This window comes from Neofelis nebulosa, chromosome X (genome assembly GCF_028018385.1).
Source record: "Neofelis nebulosa isolate mNeoNeb1 chromosome X, mNeoNeb1.pri, whole genome shotgun sequence".
In the NCBI taxonomy this organism is placed as follows: Eukaryota; Metazoa; Chordata; class Mammalia; order Carnivora; family Felidae; genus Neofelis; species Neofelis nebulosa.
The window spans coordinates 10718744-10745554 of record NC_080800.1 but is presented as its reverse complement, the minus strand read 5'-3'; the positions used below and the strand labels follow the sequence as shown (position 1 = coordinate 10745554).

At 47.1% G+C, this 26811-nt stretch overlaps 1 protein-coding gene and 1 long non-coding RNA gene across 2 annotated transcripts in view; both read left to right on the top strand.

Moving 5' to 3' along the window:
- Positions 1-4789, top strand: part of LOC131502478 (uncharacterized) — a 36803-nt gene extending 32014 nt beyond the window's left edge. The window contains exon 4 of the long non-coding RNA XR_009257063.1: positions 3333-4789. This is a non-coding gene — a long non-coding RNA (uncharacterized LOC131502478). The remainder of the gene's footprint in view (positions 1-3332) is intronic.
- A 3869-nt stretch (positions 4790-8658) lies between these two features.
- GPM6B (glycoprotein M6B) overlaps positions 8659-26811 on the top strand; it is a 147535-nt gene continuing 129382 nt past the window's right edge. Inside the window, exon 1 of the mRNA XM_058714360.1 lies at positions 8659-8871. Within this exon, the coding sequence (XP_058570343.1) occupies positions 8868-8871 (4 nt within the window). The 5' untranslated portion in view covers positions 8659-8867. The remainder of the gene's footprint in view (positions 8872-26811) is intronic.

Genomic DNA, 26811 nt, shown 5'->3' with positions numbered 1-26811 from the left:
CCCACGATGATTATGGCCCAATGGAGGAGAAAAACATACATTGTATATTCGCAGAATCCGAAGTAAAATTGCAGCTGTGGGAGGTCCCAGAAAGGGGAGGTGGATGGTGCCGTAAGACTGTCAACTGGGGCATTTGACTTAGTGGAGAGGCCCGGGACGGCTTCCCTGGGGAAATGATGCTCTGGTTTTGAGTCAAATAATGTGCGGATTCTAGCAAGGCAAAGAAGCAGCAGAAAGGGCACGTGCAAAGGCCCTGCGTTGGGAGCGAGGGCCTGTGAGGGCAGCAAGGCAGAAGCATGGAGAATGGGGGCAGGCAGTGGGAGGTTAGGGTGGGCCTGGGCAGGGCTTGGAGGCCATGTCAAGGAGGTCTTGAAAAATAGATTCCTTCACACCCACTAGGGTGGCTATAATTTTTTTTTAAGCTTATTTATTTATTTTGAGAGAGAGAGAGGGAATCCCAAACAGGCCCTGCACTGTTCAGCGCAGAGCCCCATGTGGGGCTCGATCTCATGAACTGTGAGATCATGACCTGAACCGAAACCAAGAGTTGGGTACTTAACCGACTAAGCCACCCAGGTGCCCAGGATGGCTGTAATTTTGAAAAATGGGAAATAAGTATTGGCAAAGACGTGGAGAAATCGGAACCCTCAGACGCTGATGTTGGGAATGTAAAATGGCGCAGCCAATGGGGAAGACACTATGGCGGTTCTTCAGAACATTAAACATCGAATTGCCACCTGACCCAGCCATTCCACTTAGGTGTGTATACATCCAAGAGAATTTTTTTTTTTCAACGTTTTTTATTTTATTTTTGGGACAGAGAGAGACAGAGCATGAACGGGGGAGGGGCAGAGAGAGAGGGAGACACAGAATCGGAAACAGGCTCCAGGCTCCGAGCCATCGGCCCAGAGCCTGACGCGGGGCTCGAATTCACGGACAGCGAGATCGTGACCTGGCTGAAGTCGGACGCTTAACCGACTGCGCCACCCAGGCGCCCCTACATCCAAGAGAATTTAAAGCAAGGACTAGAACGGATACTTTTACACTGGCTATTCACAGAAGTGTAGTTCACACTAGCCAAAAGGTGGAAACAACTCAAATGTCCCATGGGTGAATGGCTAAGCAAACTGTAGTCTATCCATACAATGGAATATTATCCAGCTATAAAAACAGGAATGGGGCAGGGGCATTGGAGAACGACACCTTAACAGGATGGTTTTCCTTTGGGCTGGTGACAGTGTTTTAGAACTGAACAGTGATGATGTCTGCACCCCGCTGTGAATGTAGTAAATGCCACTGAATTCTACACTTTAATGTGGTCAATTTTATGTCCTATGTATTTTATCGCAATAAAAACAAACAAGCAAAATCCATATTACTTGAGTGTTTCCAACTCAAGGGAAGAGTTTCAACCTAACCAGCTGGAGACTTACATCTTTTTGTTTAAGTTTATTTATTTAGTTTGAGAGAGAGAGAGTGCACACGCATGTGTGAGCAGGGGAAGGGCAGAGAGAGAGAGAGAGAGGGAGAGAGGGAATCCCAAGCAGGCTCTGTGCTGTCAGTGCAGAGCCTGATGCAGGACTCGAACTCACAAACCGTGAGGTCATGACCTGACCGAAATCAAGAGAGTCGGAGGCTTAATCGCCAGAGCCACCCACGCACCCCTGGAGAGTTACATCTTTTTCAGAGCTCCCTACTTGAAGAAGAACTTTAGAAATAACAGAATGTCAGCCATAGAACAACCAGGAGGCTGAGAGAATTCAAATATGCCTGAAAGGCAGATGGCCACAGATCGGGCACAACGGATTTTCCTGAATGTGGAGGATTCGTCAGACTGAGTTATAAAATTCCCTTTAACTCAGAGATTCTGTGACACGGTTTCAAGTATCACTTGGGAGGGGAGATAGGAAAACTCTAGGGCAAAGTAAAGTGACGCTATTTTTTCTAAGAGGCTACCAGATTCACTGTTACCAGGCAAGTGGGAAGTGTGTGGGGCGTAAGAGAAATCGTTGGCTGGTGAAAACTAAGGGCTAATTAAATAATGTTGAGCTCTGCACGGGGTTCTGTTTTAATTTTTTCATGTGCAAAAAAAGGACACGCTGTCCCATTAGCTATATTCTTCGGTCTTCTTGTGAGTTCCTGAGGGCCCGCTGGGAACTCTGGTCTGGATTCATGTGTGTGGCTAACTCAGCCACCGTCCCGAAGTAGAGTGTCCCGTGGAAGACACGAGCAGCAGGGGTGGACATAACCCCGACTCACGGATGGAAATGCTCAGTACAAACCAAAGGAAAATCACTTGCGGATCGTGCTTTCTCGCAAAAAGACAGCAAGAAATGTGCTGTGTTTTCAGGGCGGGGTGAGCTTTCAGCCCCTTTTCAGATCCTGAGCCCCCTGGGATGCGGCTCTTTTCTCTCTTAGCCGCGTCCTCCTCCCACTCAGCCTGTCACTCCAGGAGACACACACGCGTGGCAGGACGTGGCCATTTGTCCTTCTCTAAGCCACAGCCCAACTGGAGACTGACTCTAAAAGATGCCCCACGACAGGCTCCTGGCCGAGGCTTTACATTTGTTCCTTGTGCCCAGACAGCAATCTTATGACCCAGAAACACTTTCTATGGCTGGTAACGTGGTGGAGTAGACAGAGCCTGGATTTGGAGACCACTGGGCTCGAAGCTAAATCTGGATTTGCCATGAGCTCGGTGTGCAACCTGGGTCACATGACCTCACATCTCCAGACCCAGTTTCCTACAACAACTGTATGGGGTGGGGACTATGATTATACCCGTTTTACAGATGGCGTATGTCTGGAAATAAGGTCTCAGGAGCCCAGAAGGCATAGAACTAACCACTCGATGGGCAAGGGTCCCTTATTTAAATACATGTAGCTGTCATAGCTCATACATATGAAAAGAATTCAATAGAACAGTGGCCTTGATGAAAATGTCGCCCAGCCTCACTCCCAGAGGGAATCTCTTCCAACTACTTCTTTTTGGAATTTCTCTGGAAGCACTTCCACGATCCAGACTTGTGGATGTAAGGCCTTTTGGGTATCAGTGTGGGCAGTCTGGGTTGTCACCGGGAGGGGGAGGGGGCACTGTTGGCATTTAGTGGGCCCAGGACAGGGTGACTGGCCTCCAGCAGTACACAGGACAGTCTCACACAATGAAGACATGTCCCCATTTCTTGACCAATTTTTTAATGTCTTCTGGACACTTACGTAGATGAAAAATCTGCCTCTAGTTACTGGTACCTAAAAAATAAGTTCATCTTACATATAAACACAAGATATTTGGGGATGGTTGTAAGCAATGTGAATTTTTTTTTTTTTTCCAGGAATACAATTACTGTATAAATTGAGGGAAGACCGCACTTTGCTTTGCTTGGAACTTTATCTGCTCCTTCACCATTTTGGACATCACGACGCTGATGGCAAGGCGGCTCTTGATATTCGAGTGCCCAGTACAGCACATCTCAATCGCATCTCGATCGATCGTTCAGCATCTCAGCAGCCCCATTCATGGCAGTTCCACAACTCGGTCGCTCACTGGGTGACTTGGTTGCATCTTCCGGTGTAATCATGCCTGAGTATTTACACATCGAGAGAAACACTACACATTAGAAACTACTTTCACTTCTCGTTTACATTATAATTGAGGAGTTATATTGATCTATTCTTTAATTTGGATTTCATCGGTGGAGAGCCAAGGAGGTATCAGAAATGTTTATTTATAGGGGCCCCCGGGGTGGCTCAGCCGGTTAAGCGTCCGATCGTGGTCTCACAGTTCTTGAGTTCGAGTCCTGCGTCAGGCTCTGTCCAACAGCTCAGAGCCTGGAGCCTGCTTTGGATTCTGTGTCCCCCTCTCTCTCTGCCACTCCGCCACTCGCACTCTGTCTCTCAAAAATAAACAGTAAAGAAAAATTAAAAAAAAATAAATGTGTATAAGTGACATCGGATATGATAGGGTCGTAGCAATGGCTCTAATCTTGGTAATATGCTTAATTCTCTCTTTACCAACTTTAGCTAATATCTACTGGCTCTTTGATGTGAAAGATGAGAATTTATGTCACTTACATTATCCCTCCTCTCAAAGCTCTAATTAAAAAAAATTTTTTTAACATTTATTCATTTTTGAGAGACAGAGTGTGAGTGGGGGAGGGGCAGAGAGAGAGGGAGATGCAGAATCCAAAGCAGGCTCCAGGCTCCAGGCTTCGAGCTGTCGGTACACAGCCTGACGCGGGACTCGAACTCATGGACCACAAGATCATGACCTGAGCTGAAGTCGGATACTTAACCGACTGAGCCACCCAGGCGTCCCAAAGCTCTATTTTTTTTAATGTTTATTTATTTTTGAGAGACAGGGAGAGAGACAGGGGAGGGGCAGAGAGAGAGGAAGACTGGAGAATACCAAGCAGGCTCCACACTGTCCGTGCAGAGCTTAACGCCGGGTTCGAATCCACAAACTGTGAGATCATGACCTGAGTTGAAATCAAGAGCCACCCAGGTGAGCCAGCTCACCCACTGAGCCACCCAGGTGCCCTCACAAAGCTCTATTTCTTTTCCCATCAAACTTTGACAGTATCTTCTGAGCCCCCACTTGAGCAGCTGGGGGCATTAGTGGTGTTACTTTTTCGTTCATAATCTTTCCTGTTCCACTTTGTGTCGGCTGTGCTTTTGTTGGTGTATTCAAATATGTGAAGGTTTGCTAAGATTTTCATTTAGTTCCGCAAAATAGAGCCCAGTGTTTTGTTTTGTCTTGTCCATACAGTGACAGTGAAGTTGAAGACCAGTTCATGGACTTCCCATTGGTTTGGGTTTTCAAAGGAGCCATCAGGAGCCATCTCAGAAAGGAGCCATCTTTCTGAGAAACAGGAGAAAAGGCTACACAATATAGAAATTGTGCCTGCTGTGCCAGTAAACGAACTCCAGTAAGGGAGAAGCAGATAGATTTTAAGAATCAAAGATCAAGCCAAGATTCTGCCCATGAGAAGATTTTTGTCGCAGAGACCAGATTCATGAGTAATTATGACACAGAAAGGAGTGGGGGGCACACGTGATTAAACGCCACCCAAAAAATAATTGGAGCAGACAAAATGTGTCCTTACAGTTTAAATTTCTTTTTTAAGGTTTATTTACTTATTTGAGAGAGAGGGAGAGAGAGAGAGAGAGAGAGAGAGAGGATCCCAAGCAGTCTCTGTCAGCACAGAGCGTGATGTGGGGCTCGAAGTCTCGAACCAGGAGATCATGACCTAAGCTGAAGCCAGAGTCGGACACTCAAAAGATTGGGCCCCCAGGGCGCTCTGTGTCCTTACAGTTTATAATGAATTTGTACTCCTAGATGAGGCATGGAGGGTCAGTAAGATCACAGTCAACTTGTATGAAAGCAGTTGGAAATGTCATTTATAGTTTAAAATCAAATTCTTAGAAGACCATCTCTAGTGTCGAGTGAGGTACAGCTATACGTTTCTTCCTGATTGTAAAAGTAATTCTGGCTCATTGTCAAAGTTTGGGAAAACACAAAAGGGTATAAAAATAAAACTTAACCTCCCACCAATCCCAGAGATAAATATATATATTAATATATCGATCTATTAATAAGGGTAGGACCACGGCTATAACAAATAAGTCCCCAAATACATAATGGCTCAAACATAACAGCAGTTCGTTTCTAGTGCACACAAGTGTCGAGTCAGTTCCAGGCTATCAGCGTGGCAGTGGCCGGTGGGCTTCTGCTCCACAAAGCCATACAAGCACCCAGGCGCAGGCAATTCCGTCTTCAACGTGGTTCCCGGAGGCACCCTCGTGTCAACATCACGTTCCAGCTGAGAGAAGGGGAAAGCATGTCGAAGCGATCGCGTTGGGAGTTTCACGGGCAAGGCCTGGAAGCGGTGGATGTTACTTCTGACCTCATTGGCTAGAACTCAATCCCCCTAACTGCTAAGACATCTGGGAAATGTAGTCCAGCTGTGTGGGCAGAGAGCTGATCTGCGTTTGGTGAAGAATAGTCTCTAACAGTGCATTTTCTCGCAGTTTTTTTTTAATACATATATATGTACATACGAATATGACTAGGATTATAGTATACATTTAGCTTTTTCTTCTGCTTAAAAAAAAAAACCCAAGATATCTGAGCATGTTCCCACATAATTCTTTGCAAACAAGGCTGCATGATATATGATCATACAGATCGGGGTTTCTCAACCTGGGCCCTATTGACATTTGGGGCTGGATGGTTCTTTGTTATGGTGGGGCTGTCCTGGGCATCGCAGGATGTCCGGCAGCATCCGCGACCTCCACCAACCAGAGACCAGTAGCATCGCCTCCCCAGATGCGACGACTAAAACTGTTTTTAGGGATTGCCAAAGGTCTCCTGAGGAGTAAAATGATCCACAGCTGGGAGCCACTAAACTAGCCTAACAATAATTTAAGTAACTGCTTCCCTTTTATTGAATAGGTGTTGCTTACATCGTGTCTGAGGTAAACGTCTTTTTATATCACTTTTGACTGAAACAGTCATTATTTACTTAGGACAAAGTCCCAGAAGTGGGATTATTAGGTCAGAGGCTATGAATATTTTTAAGTCTCTTGATATATACTACCAAATAGCTTTCCAGAAAGGCTCTACCAATTTACTTGCCCACCTGCAAAACAGTCTTGCTTTCCTTTTTTAAAGACCTTATTTTTAAGCAATCTCTACACCCAATGTGGGGCTCAAACTTACAACCCTGAGATCGAGTCGCACGCTCTACCGGCTGAGCCAGCCAGGTGTCCCAAATCTTGCTTCATTTTTTAAAGGTTTCAGTTATTTAATATGGTTTTTTGTTTTTTGGGTTTTTTTTTTCCTTCTTAAGGGTGTTAGGGACAATTGTTGAAATAAGCCCATGAAATTTCCAAAGTGAGTAAAAATTTCTATTAAACTGTGGCTTTCCTTTAACATTGTGGACACAGTTGCTATAACTTGGTTTTTTTAATCACAGCATCCCATTGTGGCTTGCTTTAATATTTGGACAGCTGTTATTTCTTTTCGACGGGTAAAAAAAAAAAAAAACAAAAAACAAACCCAAGACTTCTAGGGAAGGACAGAAAGTGGACCAAAGGGTTTACTTTCATCTCAGGGCACACAACCTTACAATTTTTGGTCCCAGAGTGGTGGAGTGAGGTGATGGCTTGCCAACACACGATTTCAGAATGTCATGCCCGAGTCTCATTCTGTCGTTTGCACGGTCTCCTAGGAGTCTCCCATGATGCAGGAACCAACGAAACCAAGTGTATTCCCCTGTGCCCCCAACCACTTGCACCTCTGTCTCTGCCCTTTGCACGCGATCTCAGTTATAGCCCAGTGCGGCTGGATTCCTGCACGTGCGCACATTCAGGCCTCATTCAAATGGATTACTTTCCTGTAATGGGGACAAGAAGTTAAACCTGTGAGCTCCCTGCTGTTTTATTAGTGCATAAAGATTGGTTAGGACTAACTATTCCCGTGGGACTGTGAAAATGAGCCAGTGATCTGCTCAGCACAAATCTCTGTCCTTTAATGCAAAAATATTATTAGGTTTTCTAGAGCTCTGCCTTGATAAAATCTTTCCTAATCCAATAAATTTCAATAGACGAAATGTTTGCTACCTCCACTCTTTCTCAATCCTAAAGGCTCTCTCTTTGGGGTTAAATGTCCCTTAAGGGTACTAGCTACGGTTTCAGCTTATGCAACCCTCTGTTCCAGTAATGGAAGTGTTCTCAAAACAACAAAACACAGCATAAACTCTCCGCCGCAATATCGCACTCAGAGATGTCTCAGCAAGTATCCACCGTAGAAAAATGACAAGGGTCCTCAGAGCTTTTCTAATACCTTTGGAGACAGGAACATTATTCTCTAAAGAGACAGAAGGAATTTAAGCTCTGGACACTGTTAAACCATTAATTCACTTATAGGCTCACGTGCAAGGCCTGAGCAGTGGGGACGCGGCGACTGGGGTGAGTCTGCTAAGTCTCCCAGAGCCCGACAGGGGTGGGCTTCCGGGGATCAAGACGGCCGATGAAGGACACCACCAGATCTCTCTCTCACCACCCCAGCCTGGAGAGTGCCGCCCGTGCCCTTCTAGATCATCGTTACCCACAAGTAACTCAAGTCAGTGTTGGCTACCTTGGATGCACATTGCAATCACCTGGTGGCTTTTGCAGCTTGGATGCCTCAGTCTCGCCGGCAGAGACCCTGACGCAACCGGGTAAATCACCCCAGCTGGTTCTCATGTGCAACCAGGGTTGAGCCCCACCGAATTAAGTAATCACCCGCAGCTCATATATGAACAAAAGGAGCCAGGACTACGGATGGGGGCGGTGCGCTGCGAAACACTGGCCGTCCTTGGTTCGGTGTCCCCGGCCTCAGTCTCTTCATCCGCACAATGGGTTAAGGCTAGGACCGCAAAGCCCCTTCCAGCTGTTAACAGTTCGGTCCCGGGAAGCGGATCCGCGCCCCCTCTCCCCCTCCCCAGATCCCCTCTCTCCCCACCCCCTTGGCTTCTCGGGTCTCCGCGCCACCTCCGCGCCCGCTCGGGGGTCCCAGAGGAAGCCCCGAGCAGGGCCGGCCGCCCCGGCGCGCCCGCTGCCGGGTTCGGGCCCTCGCTGCGGGCGCACAAAGCCCCCGGCGCTGACGTCAGGGCCCCTCTCGGCACGGCCGGCCCCCAGTGCAGGCGGAGCCGCGCCGCGCTCCCACCCCGGCCCCGGAGCCAGCAGCGAGCCGCCAGCCGCCGGCCCAGCAGCGCAGCAGCACGCCCGGAGCCCGGCCCGCGCACGTGCCCGCCAGACCTGCAAACTTGTGCCGCCGGCTCGGCCCGTCCCCGGGGAGCCCGCGCCCCTCCAGCCAGTCTCCAGCCATGGGTAAGCCGGCGCGCCGCTCCCCCCCCCCCCCCCCCCCCCCGCGCCACGGCCCCCGGCCCCGCGCCCTCGCCCCGCCCCGGCTCAGCTGCGGCTCCCGGGGCACCTCGGCGCCCGGGCGCGGGTGGGGGGGGGGGGGTGCCGGAGGTGGGAGGGGCGCGGCGCAGGTGTCCCGAACGCCCAGGTGCGCGGCCCGGCCCCGCGGTGGGGGCGCCCCTGGCCCCGGCCGCGCTCGGGCGGCCCCCCGGCGGGGCGTTCGCGGGAGGGGGGAGAGCCGGCCTCCCGGGGGTGCGGGTGGGGGCCGCAGGGAGAGCGGACGGGGCGTCCCGGGCGGCGGGCCCCGGCTTTATTTTAAGGGTCGGCGGAGAGGAGCTTCTTGCCGGTTTCCCGGGACGCTCTCCTTGTCGCCGGAGCGCTCCGCTCCCAGTGGGGTCCCGTCCCCTTCCTCCCCCGCCGTGGTCTTGCTGCCCTTAAAACCACAGGAAACGGACGCCCGGTTCCCCGAGGCTGGGGGCTTCCGAGAACTCGTTTGGGAACCGTGACCCTTGAAGCCAGGAAGGGGGGAGGGGGAGGGACGGGATGGGACCGAGGGGGAGTCTCTTTGTCCCCTGTTGCAACTATCAAAATGCGGAGCTGGGCGCAGGTGGAGGCGGCTTGCCAAGGGGGTTCGAGTGCAGCTGGGGGACCGACTCGTAACGCTGAATGCCGGGTTCTGGGGGTTGAAAATCTCCAACCTGGCCCGGGGCGGCTGTTGGGCGGCTGTAGGATTCTTTCTGTCACCTCCTAACACCCCGAACTGCTGCCGTCAGCGGCATGTCGTTAAATGGGGACTCTGTCGGAAGGTTGCTGTGGCAATCCCCCTGATTCCGCTGCACCGCTGGCAGCGTCTGCGAGCTGTGTTTGGGGAAGGGCTTCTCTCCCCGCTCTGTTATCCCTCTCTAGTGGCAGCCAGACTGCAGCCACACGCGCCACAAAAGCCACAGGCTGGAGAGCCCCGCCGAAGCATTCCTAATGAGGAACGCCGTGGGTTTAACCACTGCGGGTTAATGGTCAGGGCTTGGGAATTCCTGGCCGTCCGCCACCCCCATCCGTGGCCCCTTACCCAGTCTGCAGCCCTCCGCTGCTGAGAGAGAGAGAGAGAGAATGTATGTGTAAGGGAGGGAGTGTAATTTTGTGCTGATTATAATTTTGGTGAGGGACAGCAAGAAGGACATTATTTTGAATTTAAAGGGAGGAGCAAAGAATTTTACAGCTGAATCTTCTTGAATTTACTAGGTGATCAAAATATGAGAGGAAACAAGGCCCCTGAATCCAACAAGAAAATTTCTTACCCAGAAGTTAGGGGAGGGCTAGGATAAAATCCTTCTAGAAAGGACAGGATCGCGTGACCTGTAACTCTGGTTCCTACCGGTTTAAACACCTGGACCTGAGTAGTCCCATCACTCCATGCTCCCTTTTATTTTATTTTGTTTTATTATTTTTTAAAAAGACTTTATTTTCAGGTAAGCTCTACACCCAAGGTGGGGCTCGAACGCACAACCCCCAGATCAAGAGTCACGTGCTCCATGGACCGAGCCAGCCAAGCTCCCCTCAATGCTCCCTTTTAAATGAGGCTCATACACAAAAATCAGCTGGCCGCCGCTGAGCCTGGAACTGTTTTGGCAGTGCTTGGCACAGAGGTGTGGAAGTTTATGGAGCAGCTCAGTACTGAGGAAAGCCTTCGCTAATTTTCCTGAAATAAAGTTATTTCTGGTCTTTTGACACTAGGCGTTCAGACTCGTACCTTTTAGACATCGAGCGTCCGGTTACCACCTGGGCACCTTCTTGAGGATGACTTTCACAGTACCTGGGGGAGGCTGTAGTTTTGAAATCGGTGTGGACGTCCGTTCTCATGAAGCAAATGCCCAGACCAGGGGCCTGTTCTCAAGGCAGCGCTTTGTGTCTCGGACAGTTGTTGGTTCTATATTTCAGTTGCCAATTTGTTAATTTGCGCATACCTCACTGGTCCTGGCTGTATCCTTGGTTTGAGTTTTTACAATTAAAAAAAAAAAAAAAGTTCTCTTTATGCCAGAAGGAAACCTACTGATTTCCTCTGGTAGATTCTTAGTAAATACACCACAAGGCTGTGAACTGGTTGTGTTTTTCCAGATGTATTTAATTATCCAACATACCCTTATGAATGTTTTAATTGAAATGATTTCAGGTCGGGAAAATTCTCGCCATTGGCCCATTGAGTTGGGACTTGGGTTCTTGCACAAGTCACTTACTTAACCTGGTATCAGTTAATTTACTAGTAAAATGAGTGTGGTTTATGGAAATAAAAGCCCCTTTGGACTCAAATTTTAAAGTATTCAACGTCTTTAAATTGAAAAATAAAATACTGAGCCATAGTGGTACGTAGGGGTCTATCTTTCAATGTATCTTAAAATATGTTTGCATTGTTGAGTAGGTTTATTTATTTATTTATTTTGGCTTCATCGAAATGTAATTCACATGCCATACAGTTTGCACATTTTGAGTGTACAAAGTCCGTGATTTTTAGTGTATTCAGAGTCGTGTCCCCCCCCACCGCTGACCCGTGTCGTTGTCACCTTAAAAAGAAATCCCGTGCCCATTGGAAGTACTCTCCACCCCACCCCCCCTTGCCCCTGGTGGCCGCTCGCTCGTCTACTTTCTGTGCGGGTGGATGTGCCTACTGGGGACATTTCATGTAAATGCAATGAGCCCGTTGATGTTTGAAGTGTGTTTGACTATTCGGTAACTTTGATGGTTGTTCACAATGGGAGGTTGTGCATACACGGTGCACAGCACCTAAGCGTGTTGAAACTCATTTTTTCACTGGCCGAAGAGTTCCACGTTTGGCGGCTGTGCCTCTGCGCGCGTGTGTGCTGGGCACACATCCGTTCCCGGTTTTATGCCGGTTTCATCTGTTGGGAACTCCTGTTGCCTAACAGAATTTTTTCCTTTTTTAAGTAACCCCTGTGCGCCACATGGGGCTCAGACTCAGCGTCCCCGAGATCGAGAGTTGGGTGCTCTGAGCCAGCCAGGTCATGATCTCACAGCTCGTGAGTTCGAGCCCTGCGTCGGGCTCTGTGCTGACAGCTCGGAGCCTGGAGCCTGCTTCGGATTCTGTGTCTCCCTCCCTCTCTCTGCCCCAACCCACTCGCGTTCTGTCTCTCTCAAAAATAAATATTAAAAAAAAATTTTTTTTTAAATTGTATGTGAAATGGTCAGATACATCCGGAAATTGCATTCATCCATTTTGTGGTGAGGATGTGTTTCCAAGGATTATGAATTTAAACAGTCATCTCACAAAATAGCTTTACCCAAAACTGGTTCAGAGCAGTTTTGCTTTCACTGTCACCTGCCTACAAATCATCTTTGATCTTGTCAAAAAAAAAAACCAAAAAACAAAAAACGGTTTTTGATTCTGTCGGCCTGGATGGGACCCGAGTTTCTGTATTTCTAGCAAGCTCCCTGGCGGTGATGCCGCAGGTCCCCAGGGTGAGGAAATTGAGGAAAAAGCGGGGCAGACCAGGGGCCATGCGCCTGCCCCTGCACTGCCGCGAAGTTGCTCTGTGATCTTGGGTAAATCATTTTCTCTTCTTGAGCTCCGTTGACTCCGTGGAATCAAAGGATCTGATGAAATTATTTCTTTGGGCTCTTACAGATCTAAATGGATGTAATTTAGAGGAGGGGGGAAAAAAAGGGTAATGTTATGCTTGAAAAACATGCGAAAACAGCTCTCTAATTGTTTCAACACTATTTGTTTCCACGAAGCCGGCATCACAGGATGGTTGGCCCTTCTCCAGGGAGCCTGTGGAGGAAGCTGTACCGTTTCCAGCTTTGGCTTCTCCTGCCCTCTTCTCCTTCGCGTTGGCCGCTCCAGAGATCCTCTCGTCACCCCCACACAGGGCCCAGACCACCTTCAGAGGCCCCCCCCTTCCCTCCCTTCCCCCCCCCCCCCCCCACGAGGAGCCATACATGCATACATACATGTTGGGTTCTGGAAGGTTGCTCGGAAATTCAGATGCAGTTGGACACAAAGCAATGGCATCCCGATGAATAGCCGGGCAGGAAGTCTTTCCAGAATGTGCTAGCCTCTTGCCCCGTGAGGGTAAACATCTTCCCGTGAGCGGGCCCTCCTGCCTTGGAGAGCGCTCCTTTTAAGTGTCTGGATGCACACTGAGATTGGAAATCAACCTCCTAGGCCGGTAGCACAGAGTAGTGTTCGTGACAAACAGGAAATAATTAGGATATTTTGTCTCCGGTGGAAGCTCTTGCCCAAATTACTTGACCCCTGCCGGGGTTTCCGGGAGATGATCCTTCGCCGCTGCCTCCAGGGTCAAGCAGTCAGATGGTTTATTGAAACTGCCGAAGTGGGGAATCCTCAAAAGTGCCACATACGTGGCTTGAGCATTCCGTTTCGCCTTAAACACGAGTTCTCCAATATTTTGTCGTGAGACTCAAGACCCCTGCTTTCAGTGGGAGCCCTGGTGGGGAGGCCCCTGAAGTCTTGCTCGGCGTGTCCGTCACGGCGCAGATGCGTCGGCTTTTGATTTCCAGTTTCAGATTCTTCTCGAGTCGAGTGAGCACTTCAAGGCATGGGGACCCAATCTGTGTGCAGAATGCTCGTACGTCGCGTTTCCAACTGACCCACCACTAAGACTTTGCAAAGCGATCAGCTTGGGTTTCAAAGAAATAAGAACTCTTCTTGTGCACACGTTTTATCTGTCTAGGTAGCGTTGAATTACATTTCATAATTATAGTAAATACAACTGGCGTAAATAGGTGTGGGAGCAAACCCAACTGACCCTTAGGTACACAAGTCAGCTGGTGGCAGAGGGGTACGTGGGCTGCTACTGTATTTTTAAGCCTGTGTCACCCACGTCATAATTTTAACATTTTTCTGGTTACTATCAGCTGGCTTCTTCGTGTTTATTTATTTATTGTTAAAAATTTTTTAATGTTTAGGGAGCGGGCGCGAGCAGGGGAGGGGCAGAGAGAGAGAGAGAGAGAGAGAGAGAGGCAGACACAGAATCCGACGCAGGCGCCGGGCTCTGAGCTGTCAGCACAGAGCCCGATGAGGGGCTCGAACTCGGGAGCCGCGAGATTGTGACCTGAGCCAAAGTCGGATGCTTAACCTCAGGCGCCCCTATTGTTAGTGTTTTTAATATGCTTTCTTTTCTGTTCAAATTCATCAAGACGCAAGATTGTTTTATTCATTCTTCTGTCCCAGTGCTTGTTCCAATGATTGGCATATCGTAGGTGCTCCAGAAATATTTGTGGAAAGGATGAGGGTTTTGTTGTGTAAAATGTACTTTATTAAGGCCTGTCTACGTTATAAATGTACGGATGACGAGGTATGTAAAAGTACATTTGGTATCAGAGAACTGTGCTAAACCATACTAAATAGGGTAAATGGGATTAATTATTATTCTTTAATAACGTGAATACTTTCAGCTCAGATTTTCACAGAATAACAGAATTCAGAGCTTGGAGAGGCTTTAGAAGTAATTTGCCGCAGGCAGACAGACCCAAAAATAATTTAAAGAGCAGTTTGAATGTTACGTCATTACTTTTTTTCCCCGCCTTCAGCTTGTATTTTCTTTTGATGTCTTAATATTTTCCTGTCCTTGGTGAAAAGTACTTCCCTCTCGTCAGATTTTTGAAGTCCAGGAAAGCTTGGGGTGAAACAGTTTCCGGGAAGTTCATCATGGCCCTGAGGATTAGAAGGGGACTTGCGGTGTTTCCGCTGGCTTCTGCAGTGGGGTTAAACAGGCCTACTTCAAGGCCACTGGCTCGGAGTTCCCTAAGAGCGTCTGAGTTCCCGTTCCATGCCTCTACCCTGGGGGCCCTCCGGGGAATGAAAGCTGCTCCCTCAACAAGCTATAGGAGTCCTGCTCCGATGGATGAGCCAGGTACTTTGCTGAGTCTCTTGATCTCTGACTTGTGAGCACCACGCCCCCCCCCCTCCGGCCATGTTGGGTGTAGAGATGACTTAAAAAATAAAATCTTAAGCAAAAAACACCCCAACCCCCAAACTGGGTTCTGTCCTCATCAGCACAGTCATTTCAGAGAGATTAACAATGACAACAGAAGTACAGCTCATATAGAATAATTTCCTCTGTCCAGGGGAAACGGAGCAGAGGAGTGGGGGTGGCCGGTGTTGGTATTTCAGAGTGGGGTTCCCTGGAGAGACTGTTCCCCTTGATCGAAGTCTTGAAGGATGAGCAGGACGACAGGGGTCTCAGTGGCCGGGAGAAGCTATCTCAGGCCCTGGGTACAGACGTGCTGGGGCTGGCAGGGGAGGCCAGGCCACAGGTAAGAGCAGGAAATAACTTGAGGTTATCCTCTTGGTTGGGGGGAATCACCAAGGGATTTTAAGCAGGGAAGTGACAGATGGATGGAACCGATCATCTCTCCGAGGAGGTAAAAGAAACCAGTGGGATAGAGAATCCTTAGTGTCTAGTTGTAAAATTCCAGATGGGAGTCTGGGAGGAGTTCTGACAAGGGCGAGATCTTGTAGCTTATCTTTTTTTGTTTTTTTTTTCTCCCCCCTCGTAGCTTATCTGAAGCTTCTGGTGGACACTTGGGCTTGAGGTGTTTTGAGAAGAGTGGCAGGGCTTTAGGGTTGGGTAGAAGGGAGGTAGGAGTGAGCGGGCTTGGTTACTGGTAGAATCCTGAAGAAACTGGCTTGGCCTGAGCAGAGAATGGGGTGGGGAAAAGTAGGAAGGAAGACCGGGGAGGGACACATTTTAGTTACACGTGGACACCTAGATGTGAATCTTGCAAAACCGTTTTTAATATTGTCTCTTGCCTCTTCCCTTTCAAAGGATGAAGTGGAGAAGGAAGGAAGCGTGAGCACTTCTGGGCTGGAGAGGGTCATCTTTGCTGTGACTCCAGAGAGGGTGGCTCTTGAAATGGAACCCGGTCTTGTGTCTCTATTTATTTGATTAGTAATATTAAAAGTGGCATTTTTCTTCCTTAAATGTTTGAAACAATTCAGCAGTGCCAAGATCTGGGTCTGGAGTTTTCCTTGTGGAAGTGTTTAAAGTTATGTTTTATATATTTAAAAAATTTTTGTTAAATATTTACTTTTGAGAGAGACACACACATACACACACAGAGGCATGAGTGGGGAAGGGGCAGAGAGAGGGAGACACAGAATCTGAAGCAGGCTCCAGGCTCTGAGCTGTTAGCACAGAGCCCCATGTGGGGCTCGAACTCCCAAACTGTGAGATCATGACCTGAGCCGAAGCCGGGCTCAACCGACTGAGTCACCCAGGTGCCCCGAACTAGATAATTTATTTGTTATTTTTTTAACATTTATTCATTTTTGAGAGAGCGTGAATGGGGGAGGGGCAGAGAGAGAGGGAGACACAGGATCCTAATCGGGCTCCAAGCTCTGAGCTGTCAGCACAGAGCCCGTCGCGGGGCTTGAACTCACAGACTGCAAGATCAAGACCAGAGCTGAAGTCAGCCGCTTAACCCACTGAGCCACCCAGGCGCCCCTGTGTCATATTTTTTCACAGAGATTGTAGTGTTCAGATTTCCTCTTTCTCTTTGATTTTTGCTGAGTTGTGTTTAAGGACTTTTTTCCATTTTGTCTATGTATGTTACCAACTTTCCGGACATACAGTTGTTCATCATACTCTTGTATTAACCGTTTAATTCTATCTTCTTGTGGGACCTGTAGTGGTCCTCCTCCGTTCGTGTCTAGTGATGTAGGTAATTTGTATTCTCTTTATCTTTCTTGATCGATCTTGGCCAATTATTTTAAAATAATCTTGGTAGATTGATACTTATATGTGATAATTACATCGGATGGATGAACTGACCGCTTAATAAAAAAAGTACATTTTCTAGTGATCAGAAGGTAGGATTTTAATGTCTACAAGTAATAACTGCTTCCTTCGTCAGAAAACAAAAATCTTCCAAAGGAAAAAGTGCTTCAACCTGATCTTTTGAATTTTATTTAAAAAAATTTAAAAAAAATTTTAGAGCGCGAGAGTGCGAGTGGGAGAGAGGGACAGAGAGAGAGAGAATCCCAAGCAGGCTCCACACTGTCAGTGTGAACTCGACGTGGGGCTCGATCCCACGACCCTGGGATCGTGACCTGAGCCGAAATCAGGAGTCGGACACTCAACCGACTGAGGCACCCAGATGCCCCTTGAATTTTATTCTTCGTGGCTGTGTATACATATAACTCAGTATATTTGAACTTGGTGTGGCCACATGTTGTAAAATACGTGAAGTTGGAGTTACCGCTTAGTATTGGATTGTTTATCTATTGGTTTTTCTGTAGGACGGTTAAATTCTGCTTTCTGTGCACTGGAGGATATTGAGTAGCACCCTTGGTGTGCACCCACTATGTGCTCGTGACAGTGTCCTCGATGTGACGACCAGAAACGTGTCCAGACATGGCCAAATAACCATCGTTGAAGGGCAGAATCGCCCCATGTTGACAACCCCTGCTTTGGGATGAGAGCGATTGAAAACGTTTTTGTGCTTCATGCTATCCTGAGGTCTCAGTAGTGGCGTCGTTGAGGACTTAGTTGAGCACGTGTACTGAACAGGCAGGTCTCTGGTGCCCAGGGTGTTCACTTTCCGAAAAGGATGCTTGATTCTAGCCCGACGTTCAGCTTGAATTTTTAAAAAATTCTTAACCTTTTAAAAAATTTGTAACCATTTTCAGCATCCATCAGAGAATCTGGAGATGGAATGGGGACCCTTGCAGACCACCTAATTCGCTCTCTCTTTGGAGTAAAACGGTGGCTAAACCGTCTCCTCAATGAGACCAAACACCCCTGGGGATCGGGAGTGCACGGCTTGGCTTGTTCTGATGTTCGGCGCCCCGGAGCCCTGAAAGGGCTGAATCGATGGGAAATTGATCCCGCTCACTGAAATCGCTTTCATCATCTTTTGTGCTCTTCATCAAGTAGAAAGACATCAAGGATCTCGTCCCATTTTTTTTTTTAAATATCCTTAATTACCTTGATGGCCTTTCCATAATTAGAATTCATCTCCTTCCCTATAATCAAATCTACCCAGATTAAGCCTTTGAGGCAACCTTCCTGCACGTTCTGTCCTGTCCTTAGGGTCCGTAGTCACGGCTTCGTTGCATTTTTCTATGTGTTTGGGAGACGCGGCAGTTGTGAGAGGAAGGACTCCTTTTTTCCCCTTGTTGCTCACAGAGAGCAGTTCCCCCAGCCATGGATCTCCCTGCCCCCTCCCCCCCCACTGCCGGGGAGACCTTAATGCGGTCTGTTCAGAGAGGTCTGAGCACCCTTGGAAACTAGTTCTCGTCTTAAATGGTGCAAGAACGTTGGAAGCAACGGTTCGGAGGAGCCTAGGAAATCCACTGTGCCATCTGTGCATCGGGGTCCCTCTGTGAGGTTTAGGAATGTGATGTTTCACAACTCCCCGAAAAGAATGTTTAAAGGAGCAGAGGCTGGAGACTTAATTAGCAAAGGAATTCAGACCCTTAAGCTAACTTGATTGGATGCAGCACTTTATTTTATATTTTCCTTTTAGTTTTCTCTTGTGGCATTTGACAGTTGCCATGGTAAGTAAAGTAGAATTCAGAACATTAAAGAGATGAATTTCCATTTCATGAATTATTACCGTTTTGCAAAGCCAATGTCCTGGATTATCAAAAACTGGTCTGAGCTCTATTATATAATGGCATCATCGCGAATACTTCTAGATGTTTTGTAAGAGGCACGGATATTATAAAAATCATTTGAAAATGTTCTACTGAGGGGCACCTGGGTGGCTCAGTCGGTTAAGTGTCTTGATTTCAGCTCAGGTCATGTTCTCGTGGTTCGTGAGTTCGGGTGCTGCACACGGACAGCACAGAGCCTGCTTGGGATTCTCTCCCCTCCCCCCCATATGTAAATAAACTTAACAGAAATTTGCTATTGAAGTATATAAACACAAAAAGTGGGCAAACCGTAAGCCTACAGCTTGGCGAGTTTTTTCAAACTTAACCAGTGCGTAGATGAAGAAGCGAAACGTGACCAGCCCTGCAGAATTCTCCTGCATGCTCCTTTTGAGGCACCCAGGCGAAGGGTAATCACTCCTCCTTTCTACCAGCATAGTTTTGCCTCTTTTTCCACTTATATAAATGGAATCATTTAGGATAAACGCTTAGGTCTGGCAGCTTTTGATCAACATTAATAATATCATTTTGAAAGTCGGTGATGTTTTCTGTCTGAAAAATAGACTTGCTTCTAAATCACTAATGGTTAAGGGGAGCCTGGGTGGCTCAGTCGGTTAAGCGTCTGGTTTCCGGGCAGGTCATGATCTCGGGGTTCATAGGTTCAAGCCCCGCGTCAAGCTCTGTGCTGATAGCTCGGAGCCTGGAGCCTGCTTCGGAATCTGTGACTCCCTCTTTCTGCCCCTCCCCCTCTCACGCTCTGTCTCCCTCAAGAATAAATAAACATTAAAAAAAAAAAAACAAAGAAATTACTATGGTTAAAATCACTTATTAAATGCTTTCGGGTATAGAGGTGTGCTAGGGAGTCCATAAACCACTGCTTCCTACCCTCTATTTTGAGTGGAAAACTTTGACACAACAGTTGTGAGAAGTGCTTTGAAAACAATTGAGCCATGAGACAGGCACATGAAAAACAAGCATACGGCTGAAGAGATGACCGAGGTAAGGTAGCCCCGTTATCCCCCTGGGAAATGGAAAGTTCATGATGGCAGGGTTGTAAATAAAGAGACGGTTGTGGGTGTTGCGTATTTATTCAGGAGCTGCTCAATGTAAATATTTTATGGCTTCAAGCTCTAAGGATCTGCCAGATGTTGAGACCTCCTCCCAAGTAGGTTCCCGAAGAAGACGGGAGTTTTAAGAATTGTCCGAATTAACGGTAGTCGGGGGGGAATCTTGGCAGGTGGCTGTCTCTAGTACACCGCAAGGTTGGCCGAGGCCCGGAGGCCTGGGATGGGTTCTGATCCTCCTCCTGAGAAGTTTCGGAAATCGATACGAAACCCTTTCTGCTAAATGAACTTGTTGCGTGGTTTGGAGGGAGACAGATAACCTGCTTTCGTTCCTCCGGTGAGGACGAGTTGCTCACCGAATGAACGATGTCGGCAGCCGAGCGAACGCTCCGTCGTGTCTCGGAGCCGGCTGGACCTCGGAGCGTCGCTGCTTCCCCCGGAGGGGTGTCCGTTGACGGTCCCGCCAACAGCGCGCGAACATTCGTCTCTCCGTGTCTTCACCCGCGTTTGGTGCTGTCGACGGTTTAATTTTTTCACAACCCTGAAAGGTATGAAGCGGTATTTCATTGTTTTTTTTCATGTTGGATGTTCCTAGACAGTTTGGAGCTTTTTGGTAGGTTCATGGCCCTTTGAAGTTTTATCTTTCGTTTATATCCTTGTTTTTTCTTCCTGGCTTGTTGTGATTCTTTATACATTCTGGATGCTAATCCTCAGTTAAACGGGACCTCAATGTTCTCTTCCTCTCTGTGATTTTGTGGAACGTATCTTCTGTTGTACTGAGTTGTTTTTTATTGTAACAAGTCCTAATTAATCTTTTCCTTTATTATGACTTGTGCCTTTTGTTTTTGCCTTGTTTTAGAATTGTTCTTATATCCAAGGTCATGCAGGTGTTCTGTCCTTGCATATTTTCTTCTAAGGTGTTTTTAAAGTAATGCTTTTCATTTTTCAGTCTTTGTTCCTTTGAGATTTTAGCTTTTTGGTAGAGTAAGAGAAATCTATTTTCATTTTATACTTCCTCTGCAGAAACGCCCGTGTACTTAATGGTTCATTGCTTCCCCACTGATTTTCATATAACACCGTCTCTCACGTTTTAAATTTCCCTCCTGTACGTGCGCGTACATCTCTGGACTCTGTTCTGTGTCTTGGCTGTGTTTTGCCATCTGTGTGCTAAGAGGACACGGTCCTGATGACTGTAGATGTATACTAAGCCTGGGTGTCTCCTAGGAGAATTTTGCTTCTCTCGTTCTTCTTTAAAAGTGCCTGAGATAGTCTTAATTTTTTCTTGCTTTTGGAATTGGCTTTTCATGTTCCACAAACATCCCTGTTAGGATTTTGAGTGGGATTACAGTGAATCGCCAGCATAATTTCCATGACAGTGCATGTATTTACCATGTCGAAGCTTCTGTATCGAAGCTGCCATATCCACATCTTCTTTGATCTTCCCCAGTAGTGTTTCTGCACGCCTTAAAAAAAAAAAAAAAAAAAAAAAAAAAAAAGCATTAAAGGGCCCTCCTAGTTTCTGTGGCTTTTTTTTTTTTTTTTTTTTTTTTTTTTTAAAGAGAAAAAGTCAATCAGTTGGTGTCCAGTCTCATTTCATGGGGATGTCATCGTTTCCCTCCACAGACCTGTGGCTTCTCAGACTCCCAACAGACCGGATACACTTCTTGAGATTAACACAGCAGCTGTAGGGGGAAGCTGGTTCTCGATTATCCCCTACCGACCTGGTCGTAAGAACCGAACTGAAGGGAGGTATCATTGCCTCAACCGACTGGTGACGGTTTTCTTATCTAATCTTTTTGTAGTATGTCAAAGGAAAGAAGAAAAGTGAAATTTCCACTCATCTGTTAGAGCGATATGCAGCTAAGGTAACCCTAGAGTGATTTAAACAGACTGTTACTTCCACATTTGGTGATGTTATCTGAGAAATTGAACCTTTCATGGTCGACTCGAGATTCCCCAATTTCCCGAAGTGCTTTAATGGGAAACTTGTCCTGGAATATTTTCACATAGCTGTTCACCCTCGAAGAGGAGGCCGGGATCGGGCTGGAGCACGAGCCTGATTTATTCCAGAAAGTGGTGTATTCAGCCGACAAGTGAGATTACGTGTGCTGCTACCCATCACTTCGCAGAAACATTCCTGCCCGGGTCCTCAGACTTTTGTTTATTTGGAGGCAACAGAAATCACGAACTGGGACCTATTCTCCTAGGACCTATCTTGGGAAATGCAATTTTTAATAATAGAGGGTTGTCACTCCCTCACTGTAGACGATGGCCAGAACAAAACCAGACTGTTGGTCATTTTCTGTATACTGCCTGCCGCCCCTGGGCGCCACCCCCCACCGACCAGTGCCCACACACCTCCACGCGTTTATTTTTATTGCTTAAAGTTTGTACGTATGTATGTAGTTTTGAGTAATCTCTACCCCCGACGTGGGATTCGAACTTCGGACCCTGAGATCAAGAGTTGCATGCTGTACCGACTGGCCAGCCAGGCACCACGGTGGGGTGTGGCGCTACTTAGAAAAAACAAACAAAAAAACCACCTCCGTAGGTTTAGACTTAGGCAATCTTGAAAACCCCCAGTCCTAGAATCCATTCTTGAAATTCACCTGTTTTTGTCATATGTTTTTGTCTTGGAGAGGGGTCTCAATGTACAAACTCTAGCATTTAAAAAACAAAAAAATTTTTTTTTGAAGTTTATTTATTTGGGAGGGGGCAGGGAGACAGAACCCGCAGGGGAGGGGCAGAGGGAAAGGAGGGCAGAGGATCTAAAGCAGGCTCTGAGCTGACAGCAGCAAGCCCTGAAGCCACGAAATGCGAGACAGCATCATCTGGACCCCAGCGTCCAGAGCGCCTAGGTGGGGACACAGATGGAACTTTTGAAGTCATGAAAGACCGTCTTTGCAAACCTTTAAAACATAATAGCCTACGGGAAGGGTTGGGTTTGGGCTGAAATAGAACAAGGGACTGTAGCCACCAAATAAAGGGACCCAGGTGGGGAAGGAGTTGCCCGGTTCAAACGGTGCCTTTCTGACAGGGAGCCTTCGGGGACAAGCCTTCGGGGACAAGCCTCTGTGACACGAACAAACGCAGGCCTGGATGTGACTAATTACTGGCGCTCTTGTGGACCCAGTTGTTGAACTCCGTTGATGTCCGATGAATTCTGACCGCAATTGAGGCTTTCTTTGTGATAATAATGAGACAAATGATCACACGTATGATACGAAATGGATCATAATTGTATTGAGAAAATTCTTTTTACCTGAGAGGTTTTATTATACCAACCTCTTTCCAGCAAACTCTCAAATACTCATGTAACCAAAAAAAAAAAAAAAAAAAAAAAAAAGGCATAGAACATTGAAGTGACCATTATTTTTTCACTCACCGTTTAATTTGAAGCAACGACTTGATTAACCTTTTAATTTTCTTCTAAGAGTGCTAATGAGTAGCACGATGGCTGACGGAAGCATCCTATTTTCCCTGACCTCCCCAGTCCGTGGTGAAGGTCTTGGGTTGAGACACATGAGGTAGACCATATTTGGCCATTGGGGCATCCAGTATGGCGTGTTGGTATGGTCCAGTCTGATACAGCCCAGCTGTCCAACAAGCTGGAAGGAAGGTGGTGGCCGGAATATTCCCTCCCAAGGGCCATTTCCTGCCTGGTCCTGCAGGGAGACAAAAGAAATCCCCATTTATTTCTTTCTTCTCCCCCCTGCCCAAACTTTGCACATGGTGGTTATAGCCTCCTCCTGGATAGTCTTTTTTTTTTTTTTTTTTTTTTTAAACATTTATTTTTGAGACACAGCATGAGTGGGGGATGGGAGAGAGGGAGAGGCAGAATCTGAAGCAGGCTCCCAGTTTATCTGCTCGTTCTCTTTGAGTGTGTGGTACCCCCATGTGGGTAATGGTTAAGTATGACATGGAGGGGCACCCGGGTGGCGCAGTCGGCTGTGTCCGGCTCTGGCTCAGGTCACGATCTCGCCGTTGTGAGTTCGAGCCCCGCGTTGGGCTCTGCGATGCCGGTGCAGAGTCTGCTTCGGCTCCTGTCTTCCTCCCTCTTTGCCCCTCCCCCCTTCTCAAAAATAAATAATAAAAACATTTTTTTCAAAGTGTGATCTGGAGGAAGCCGTGTCTGGTTATGTTCGGTGTGTTATTCCCATGTAATAAATGGTTCTCAGTGGTCTGATATTGGCATATAAAAGTAACTGTAGTCCATCTTTGCAGGAAATTTTTTCCTCCATATCTTTAGGAGAACTTGGTAAAAACATCTTTTCTGGATAAGAGTCAAGTTTTTATGTCCGTGCCCTTTACTTATTCCTAACCATATCGATAGCTCTCTTCCTATGAATGTTTAGTTGATGCATCTTTGACGTCTTTGTGAGAAAAATCCAATATAATTTCACACACTGAGGCCCCGGCACAGCTTTATTTGAAAGTCTTGTTCTTTTGTGTTAGTTCTATGAAACTGCTAAACATTCATGAACATTACTTGAATAGATTGCCCTTTGAGGATGACATTAAGAATGGAGAAAGCCATCTTGGTTTCTTAGAATTAAGAGTTCATCCTCTTAGGAAACAGCAAGTAATCAGAACGCGGTTTATTATAGTACTTATATTTGAAAGCAGGTGCGGGCACCTGGGTGGCTCAGTCGTTAAGCATCTGACGTTGGCTCAGGTCGTGATTTCACAATTCGTGACTTGAGTCCCGTTTCTCTCTCTCCCTGCCCCCCTCCCTCTCCTCCCACCCCTCTTGGGATTCTGTCTCTCTCTCTCTCTGCCCCTTGCTCACTTGCGTGCGCGCTCCCTCACACAACAAAACAATCCCCCCAAACAGGTGTTTATTCACAAAAATATTACCTGACAAATCCTAGCGCCGGATATTGGCCGGTCAGGGAAACACCCCTCCTACCACCACCCCCACCCGCAGTCCAGTTTGCGGTATCCACCATTACTGGTATCCTGTGTTTGAAATCTTTATGATAAAAGGTTTGGCCTCTTGACTCTCTCCCGAAATTGAAGAGAGTTTTGATGGCCTCTCCAAGTAAGGGGAATGGAGAGGTTCAGGAAGGAAGACATCGGGAAGGAAAGAAAGATTGGTCCCACTGTGGATCGTCTGCCCAGGAAATTGCTTGCTTTCCCATAAGGAAATGTCTCTGTAATGCTACAAAGAAGGTCCAACATTTTGTCATTGTCACAGGTGGCTACAGCGCCGCCCGGGCAGAAAAAAGACCACCATAGCCGATGCCTGATGTGGGAATAACAAAGGCAGATGAAAAATTAAATTTTCTTTTGGCCTATAGCCCATTGACGGGTCCTCGAGACAGGTTGAATGACATTCCTCTAGGAGCTCGGCTGCCTCCATGATGACACTTTGCTGGGGGCAAAAGGCAGTCATAGCCCGACCCCCCCACCCCAAAGCCCCAGGATCTTGGAAGTCTACTTTAACATGTAGAAATTACTTTGGAAATTTGTTTGATCTCTGCCCCCCCGCCCCCCAAGATTCAGGTTGGCAATCATCCTCTAAGCTTATGGCCCACTTATGTACATGTGAAGGGTCTCATGACCGAAGTTTTACTAGACAGTAATAAATGATGTCTTCCTAACAATAGCTAACCCCCTTCCCATCCTGAAGGTATATAATCAGTCACCCGTCACAACCCCAGGGCAGCTCTTTCTGCCCACGGGTCCTGTCCCTGTGCTTTAATAAAATCACCTTTTTGCGCCAAAGATGTCTCAAGAGTTCTTTCTTGGCCTTCGGCTCCAGACCCCGACACTCGAAAGCACATCAGTGCCCAAGCTCTGAATGTCCACGGTAGTTACTTGCTGTGACGGTAGTTATTGGCTGTGACGTTGCTGCTTTGCTGATATCATCAAAGGCATTATTATTATTTAACGTTTTATTTAGTTTTGAGAGTGCAAGCGAGGCAGGGGCAGCGAGAGAGGGACAGAGGATCCGAAGTGGGCTCTGCACCAACATTCGCGAGTTCGATGCGGGGCTCGAACTCACAAACTCGAGATCGTGAGCTGAGCCGAAGCTGGACGCCCAACTGGCTGAACCACCCAGGTGACCCATCAAAGGCATTATTTGAGACCAGCCTGCTTAATTGTCATTGCACATTCATTGCCCACGTGCAATTGCAAGTACAGGAATTACCGTGGTAGGAGAGTCTTTGGCCTTGAGGAAGAGCCCACGGGTTGGTGGGCCAGATGTACCTGTAATAGGGATTAAAAGCCAAACAACCGAAATGTGTTCAGGAGAAAGCATTTTCTTTTAGTGATAGAATGGTACCAATCCTAGTCTGCATTTCTACTACGTATATTACATATAGTAGCCATTTCTCTACAGAGCAATTGGGTATCTTAAGGACCGTATTAACAAGCTTCAGATTTAGTTACATCTGAATGTTGTTACTTTTGCAAGTGACCATCCTGCTGAAACAGCTTTGGATTGGAGAGAGTCAGACCTTTGCAACAGGGTATTTTTCTGAATGTAGCAAATTATCATGTGTAGTTTAATGCAATTAGGAAAATAGAAACTGATGGGTAATAAAACTGATCAAAACCACAAGTTACATCACAGAATAAACCATAAACGATGCCAGTAACTGTCCTAACCTAAAGAAACATCGTCGTTATATGATGCTTCGTTCTTTAGAAGCCTGGTGACACCATCGTGGGCACCAGAACATTAAGATGTTGCTTGAATGCCTGACAAATTCTGGTCTGTTACATAGTTGAGTCTTAAATGGAAAGCTTTAATTATTTTCTATGATTTTATTACCTATGAATACTTATCTTTAGGGTACAGGAGATCAGGTATATGCTATTGTTGCCATGGTAACCTTGTACTTAAAATGGCAGGCTGTTGCTTCCTTGATTTAAAATATGTATAATTTTATTGCCATAAAAATCACCTACACAGGCTTTTCTCAGGTCCAGCGAGTTACTCCTCCTTTGACTTGATCACACAGTTGTTTTGAGAAATACCGGAGGTTATTACTCTAAAGCACTGAAGTTCTTTTCAACGTCTGTCATTTAAGAATTGGAATATTTACACCTAGCTCATTAGTGTCCTTGCCATGTTTAACTGAATGAAACAACCTTAACGGATTTTCTAGATAATTGAGGGACCCACAGATAAATGGGGCTTGAGCTCCTTATGGGGTGTCTGTCTGCAGGTGGCAGTCACTCAGGCGGATGTGCCCACCTTTCACT